At 42.7% G+C, this 7976-nt stretch overlaps 1 protein-coding gene across 1 annotated transcript; it reads right to left on the reverse strand.

Moving 5' to 3' along the window:
• Nucleotides 1-3210: 3210 nt before the first annotated feature.
• Nucleotides 3211-4149, reverse strand: LOC110284385 (olfactory receptor 10C1). The gene has a single exon (XM_021150125.1). The coding sequence runs from the start codon at nucleotides 4147-4149 to the stop codon at nucleotides 3211-3213; it is 939 nt and encodes a 312-aa protein (XP_021005784.1).
• Nucleotides 4150-7976: the final 3827 nt, after the last annotated feature.

The raw sequence follows: 7976 nt of genomic DNA on the forward strand, positions 1-7976 counted from the left end.
TTGGAAGAGCAGTCAGTGCTCTTACCCACTGAGCCATCTCGCCAGTCCCCCAGACTATTTAAATATATACAATTAATTATAGGTTAACGATGCCTCCATAAATGAGTTAAAAAGTATTGTTAGTAGGGTGTGATGGCTTTGCCTTTAATCCCAGAACTCAAGAACTGCTAGTGCAAGACCAACCTTAGTTATACAGCAAGACCCTGTCTCAAAAAAGAAGACATTTCCGATAAGACCAGAAGAGTACTACTGTGCCTATCATGGAGATGAGGGGTAAGTTTTGCTGTGAGTTTCATAAAGCTTGTGTCCAAGGGAAACCAATGGCAAAATGCCAAAGTACCAGTTAGCTAGAGAGGCCTCTGAAGGACGTGTAGATGGAGGGGACCAGGAGGTGAATATGTTGCATTTTAAATGTTCAGTTCTGCTGTCAGGTTTCACTCTGGCTATAAGAATTCCAGTGATCAGAGGAGGAGCCATGCTGCAAATCCTTCAGGTAGCTCCTCTGTGATGTCCTTCCTCTCTGTAGATGTTCTACTGCTATGAGATACCAAGGGTACTGAGGCTTTAATCACTGGTAAGATGGGGGAGGTCATGCCATCTTCCTGGGTGCTGGTAGAGTAACCACCCATGTGTAATTTTTTTCTTTAGTTTTGGGAATTGAGGCCAGGGCCTTGGGCTTACTAGGGGAGTACTTTACCACTGAGCCAACACCCCCGTCCCACTGTAAAGGTTTGAGATCCATATTTCCCAGATTCACAGTGTTTAATGACACTTTCATGGGTATTAGCATTTTCTCTCCAGACAAAGACGGCACAAAATCACCATCCCGTGTTGACTCAGGTTTCACAGTGTCAAGCAGAGCAACAAGCGCACAGAAGACGGTGAATGAGTGTCAGGAACGATAAAAATCATGTGGATTTTATTTTACACTTTTCTTCTTTTAAAACTAAATTTCTTTGACAGTCTTATTTCTGTGTATAATACAGCCTGTTTACTCTCTCACTTATCATGCCTTATGCATTTTTTTGTTTTATTTTATTTATTTAATCTTTTTTAATTAGGTATTTATTTCATTTACATTTCCAATGCTATTCCAAAAGTCCCCCACATGCTCCCCTACCCACTCCCCCACCCACCCACTCCCACTTCTTGGCCCTGGCTGTCCCCTGTACTGAGGCATATAAAGTTTGCAAGACCAATGGGCTTCTCTTTCCACTGATGGCCGACTAGGCCATCTTCTGATACATATGCAGCTAGAGACAAGAGCTCTGGTGGGTACTGGTTAGTTCATATTGCTGTTCCACCTATAGGGTTGCAGATCCCCACAGCTCCTTGGGTACTCTCTCTAGATCCTTCATTGGGGGCACTGTGATCCATCCAATAGCTGACTGTGAGCATCCACTTCTGTGTTTGCTAGGCCCCGGCATACACTAACAAGATTTTGCTGANAGGACCCAGATATAGCTGTCTCTTGTGAGACTATGCATTTTAATTATTAGGAATTATTGGTGTCCTCTTGATCCTCCGGGAGACTCTTTTTTCTTGGGACAGGGTTTTATTCTGTAGTCCTGACTGGCCTGGAACTTGCAGTAGTCCTCCTGTCTCAGCCTCCAAAGCATTGGGTTGTGGATTGCACCACCAGAACTTTTCATTATTAACTTTGTCTCCCACGGGATCTTGTACTTCATGGCCATTATATTCTTCTTCAGTGTCCTGGATGCTCTTGGTTTGTCTCACTGATGCAGGGGGCGGGGGGGGGGCATTTTCCTGCAGCCTTGTGTGGCATCTTTCTCTAGCTTTCTCTGAGTTTTCTAAGTACCAACCGCATTGATGCAAAAACATGCTTATTCCCCCAGCAAAGGCACACACTGTGAAATGGACACTGCTTTCTGTACAAATCTGTCTGACTTACTATTAAAAATATTTGTAGAGATACCCATGTAGTGTGGGTTTTCACAAGCTCTCAGAGAAATTGACTTCTTTGTAATTTCAGTTCTATGGATAAGGATTTAAAGTGCAGACAATTTCATTTGTTTATGATCACACAGCTGATTAGTTGAAAAAAAATTAGGATTTGAATTCAAGCCAGGTGTGGTGGTATACACCTATAGTCTCAACATTTGTGAGGCAGAGGTGTGTGGGGGGAATCAGGAGTTTAAGGCCAGGTTTAGGTTACATAATGAGTTTGAGACCTGCCAGAGCTCTAGCAGACTCTTTCGAAAACTAACCAACCAACCAACCAAACCAAAAACAAATAAACAAAACCAACCAACCAACCAACCAACCCCCCAACCCACCCCAAAACCACAAAACACAGTGAAAAACAAAACTAAAACAAACAAAAAAAGAACCACAAAAAAAACCAACAAAAACCCCCAAACAAAATACTTGAATTTAAGTGCATTAATATTAATCCTTTCAAACTCTATGCTGTATTAATGTTAATAAGATCTGACTTCCATGATTCTTTCTGATTGCCTTTCACTTTTTTTTAGAGCTCTTTTTTTTTAAGATTTATTTATTTATTATTATATGTAAGTACACTGTAGCTGTCTTCTGACACACCAGAAGAGGGCGTCAGATCTCATTACGGATGGTTGCGAGCCACCATGTGATGTGGTTGCTGGGGTTTGAACTCCGGACCTTCGGAAGAGCAGTCGGGTGCTCTTACCCACTGGGCCATCTCACCAGCCCGCCTTTCACTTTTTAAGAGATTTGTTTTTACTAGGGACATATTACCCTCCTCTTCCTCCCTCTCCCCCTCCTCCTCCTCCTCTTTCTCCTTCTCCCCCTCCTCCTCCTCTCCTCGATGGATGTACTTATGTGTGCTAGCTATATATAACTGTATACTAATCCTGAGTTAGTATACAGTCTGGAAATAACCCTATGTCTCAATGCCAGATAACTTTCAGGACTATTGCTCTGTATATAGGTGAAAATTTTATCATCTCCATAGTTGTGTGTGTGTGTATAATTTTCTCCTAGCCTTTGCCTCTGGACTTCTGGGATTTAAGGCATGCACTGCCACCACCTCTGGGCCAATTTACTCTGGCAAAATCAACCCTTTGTAACAGAAGACAGAATAGATGAGTGAATGTTGAGGAAGTCAATAGCTCTTTAACGGTAAGTCTGTGTTCCAGGTCTTCTCTCCTTTGATCCTTGGTAATGTGGAACACGGAGTTCTGTTCAAGAGTCATCTCCCACCCTTTGTCAAATCTCTGAGGGCCCCATTTTCTGGATGCTTCTTTTTAGGGCGGCCTTGACGTCTGCATTCCTCAGGCTGTAGATGACAGGATTGAGGATGGGGGTGATCACAGCATAGAAGAGGGACAGCAGGGGGTCCGTGGTTGGGTCATAGCTGGCCTTAGGGCGGATATAGATAAAGATGGCAGTACCATAGAAGAGAGACACCACTACCAGGTGGGAGGAACAGGTGGAGAAGGCTTTGCGGCGACCAGCAGCGGATGGAATGCGGAAAATGGTGACGAGGATCCGTCCGTAGGAGCTAAGAATGAGGCCAAAGGGGCACAAGATGATAAGGGCGGCAGCCAGGATAATCTGCAGCTCGTTGAGCGAGGTGTCTCCACACACCAACTGCAGCACCGGCTGGATCTCACAGAAGAAGTGAGGGACAGCGTTGGGGCCACAGAAGGGCAAGGAGAAGATGAAGGAGGTGTGGCCCAGCCCCACTAGAGCCCCGCAAGACCACGCGGCGCCCGCGAGCTGCACACAAACCCTGCGGCTGAGCAGGACCTGGTAGCGCAGGGGCTCGCAGATCGCAGCATAGCGGTCATAGGCCATGGCAGCCAGCAGGCAGCACTCGGTGGCACCAAAGAAAAGGAAAAAGAACATTTGCAGAGCGCAGCCAGAGCGCGAGATGTGGCGCCGGCCAGTGAGCAGATGGTGCAGCAGCAAGGGGACTGTGACCGACGTGTAGCAGATCTCCAGGGCTGAGAGGATGCGGAGGAAGAAGTACATGGGAGACTGCAACGCTGCGTCTGTGGAGACTAGCGCCACGATGAGGAGATTGCCTGCCACAGTGAGCAGGTAGACGGACAAGAATAGGGAGAAGAGAATGCCCTGCAGGTGGACCAGACGCGAGAAGCCCACCAGCACGAACTCAGTCACCAGAGAGGAGTTGGTGCCCATCTTGCTCCAGCCTTTGGTCAAGTGAGAGGAGTGGGGAAGAGCCACCACTGTGTCTGCCTGGTTACTCCTTTTTTCTTAGGCTATCGGGGCTTAGAACTGAGATGTCCAGGCACAAGCCCATGTTATACCCAGGTCATCCTAGGAACCCTGGGTGGATATTTGTTTCTGGTCTTTTTGCACTGACCTACCTCATCCTCAGAAGTACACACTGAATTCAGACTCTTCTGCTCTGGCTTAGGATCTCTCTCTCTCTCTCTCTCTCTCTCTCTCTCTCTCTCTCTCTCTCTCTCTCTCTCATTTTAGGTTTCAATTATATCCCAGGAAGGCCCAGCATTCACTATATTCCACACTGGTCTGCAATTCACCTCGATCCTCTTGCCTCAGCATCCAGAGCCCTGAGATTAGCATAAGTCACCACCATATCCAGCTTTTTCATGCTTCACCATTTCCTGTCTTGGCTGGGGTGGACATTTCCTTCCCCAGTGAACGGACATTTGATTCACACTCAGAGCAGGACAAAAAACAATCCTATTCCAAGTCAGGGCATTTTCTGTCCTGTTCTTTCTCTAAACTCGTTATCTCTTTATTCTCCAATATTTCTTTCTTCCTCTCAGTGATTCTCTTCTTTGATCCATTCTTTCCCATCTTGCAGAAGCGTCTTTTTATTTGCTATTATCTTACCTCAAATAGAGCTCACAGTTTGGCAGGGAAGACTCAAAATAATCAGCTCTTTCAGGCAGCTGCAGGAAATAAAGCTATTAGCTGGTTATATGAGTGAAGAGCTCTGTAATAAAAATGCAGTGGAATACAAGGCCTCCTTCAGTTGCTCATCTCCTCATCTTGGTTCTTCTCAGACTCATCCTTTTATATCATGATACATACAGAATGCCCAGACCCTGTACACAAGGCAAGAGATGCAAACACTAACATGTTGCAGTACTAAATCTAAGCAAAGAAGAGTAAATGAATAATCTCAGAATCCAGGTTCATTCAAGGTCACAAATGTACCATATATTATGTACACACACAAACATCATTACAAATAACACGAAAGTCACTATATATAATAAAATATACACAACTAAAAAGATAAACTTAAGCAGATACCTAAATTCAAATGGTATGCACAATTACAAATGCTCACATTAGAATCATGAGCCCACCCACACACTAGCTCTGCTGCAGGTCAATCCCTGCTTTATTTTATCCTGGATCTCCCTGTGTTTTCCTGTACATCTTCTGTATAATGTTTTCCTACTTGGAAAAATAGCCATTGATAAAAGCAGGTGGTGCCTGGTGACTGCCTTAATTTTTCACCCTCTGCAAGATAGGTCCCTCAGCAGGAGGATTTTCTTTATGTCTCTGAGGACCTGAGTCTCCCAGTACATTCTGCTTTACAATTGGGAAAGCCTCACACAACTAATTAATGTTATTTTGGAGCCTGTTCCTTAGGTGGCAGGGATCTCAGGACGGCCTGGGAGAACCTTCTGCAGACAATTTCAAGGGTTATGGGTCTCTCTCTTAGCTCTCATATACTCTCCTTGGTCAGCCGTTTTTATTTTTCCCCTCATTATTTTCTTCTTTCCATCATTGTAGATGTCACTACATCTACAAAACCAATAATTCTACTTATTATTAATACATTATTCATTGATATTGTTCAATAATGATTTTATAGTGTGTGAGTGTACGTGTGTATATGTGTTCATGTGTCTACACATAGAGGACAGAAGTTGATTTTTTTTTTGTCTACCGTGTTTTGCTTTATTTTATTTTCATTTATTTATTGAGACAGAATCACATTGAGGCTCTGGTTAGCCTAGAGCTCATTATGTAGACCAGGCTACCCTTAACTCTTTTAAAACAGTTCACCACCACTATCCCACTGACCAGCCAAGGACAGGGAACCTTTTTGCCAGTGTTTGCTGCCCTGATTACAAACCTCCCCTTAAACTATAGTTTTGCAGAATACTAGATTCCTCCAGCCATCTTTCTCTTCCTTTCTTTTCTCTCTTATTCCATTTATCTCTCTTATCCCGAACTCCTTCTTTTCTCATTCTGTCTCAAGTAGCCCAGGCTGCCTCCAAATTCTTTATATATCTGAGCACGACCCTGAACTCTTCCCTGGTCAAAACCTCCATCTTCCAAAATGTTGGGAATACAGGCATTCGCCATCATGCTGGGCTTCAGCAATTTTACTTTATAATGTGATAAATATCGACAGATATAGCCCACATAAAATTCTGCTTTTAGAGTGCCTTAACTCATAAGAGTTGTAGAAGGCTCCCCTAATTTGAGAGAAGAATATGCTGGGAGAATAGGCCCTGAGAGACTAAAAGGAAACCCTCCTGCTGAGGGACCCATGTTGCAGAAGGGAGAACCTGCTTTTATCAATGGCTATTTTCCCAAGCAGAAAAGGACTACACAGGCGATGTCCAGTAAGGAGTTTGTACCACTGTCTCAGAAGACAGTTTTGAATGTCATAATCACAAAAGTTTAAATCTCTAAAATGTAATTCTGAAAGTATTTTAAAAAATTACTTTAAAATCATTTATTTACATTTTCAAAGGAGTATCTATTTAAGGAACAAAAAACATTGGAAAACAGATTACTTTATCTCACAAGTTAGGCAAAAGCATGCAATTTTTTGCATGCATAGCACTCAGCTCAAGTACATTCACGAAGCTCACATAGGTATAACACTTATGAATGTATATTATTACAGACATGAGCCAATAAGCAAAGTGTGTAAACATAGCGATATGGCTGGCAGTTGTGTGCACAGAGCTTTATATCTGTAGTTACTTGAAATATAATGATGTTGATGACTTTCAGGGATGTTAGACTTTAGAGATTTTGACCTTTTAGGATTTTGGTGTTAGAGCTTTTGCTATTCATGACTTTCTGAGTTACAATTTGTACTGACTGTGAGATAGCACCACACACATAAAGCCTGGAGCCTTCCTGTTGACCCTTTACTTTTTATCATCGTGCTAGTGTTGGAGATGAGGGCTCAATTCTCAGATGCTGAAGGATACAGGAAGGTCCTGTTGAGGACACACTTCCTCGAGCTTAAAATAAACAAATATCTGCCTTGCTAGCATTTAACATTTCTTTGTTCAGAATCAGTTAATAGATGCTTCTGTATGTGGTTTGATCCTCTAGGCTTACCCATTTTACATTCTAAATGCTACCTTTCACAGTATAGTCATCTGTCTCTGCATTTGAGAATTATTTTGTTGGACATAGTTTATCTGCCCTTAGTTCCCACTTCTTCTCATCCCTCTACACTCATAATTCATACATTTGGTGTTTTACTGAAATCCCAGGATTTTCTAGGTCCTCTTTGTGTTTTGTTATCATTTCACACTTACCATGATCTGATTGTCCTAACAACTCCTCTTTGTCTGCAAACTGTGATATTCTGCCTGAAACTTGGCTCATCTTATTGATGTGGCTTTCCATTGAACTTATCTGACGTATTGAGATTTTATTTCCAAAATTCTGATTTGCTTTTTCCCAGTATTGGTACATCTTTGTTGAATATGTTTCATTGTTTCCTCTATTGTTCTTCTTATTTCATCCATCTGTTTATTTGTATATTCTTTTAATTCATTCAGGACTTTATTCATGTTCTCTCTTTTTTTTTTAAAGATTTATTTATTTTTATTATATGTAAGTACACTATAGCTGTCCTCAGACACTCCAGAAGAGGGAGTCAGATATCCTTACAGATGGTTGTGAGCCACCATGTGGTTGCTGGGATTTGAACTCTGGACCTTTGGAAGAGCAGTCGGGTGCTCTTACCCACTGAGCCATCTCACCAG

The sequence above is a fragment of the Mus caroli genome, chromosome 17 (assembly GCF_900094665.2).
Source record: "Mus caroli chromosome 17, CAROLI_EIJ_v1.1, whole genome shotgun sequence".
NCBI classification, from domain to species: domain Eukaryota; kingdom Metazoa; phylum Chordata; class Mammalia; order Rodentia; family Muridae; genus Mus; species Mus caroli.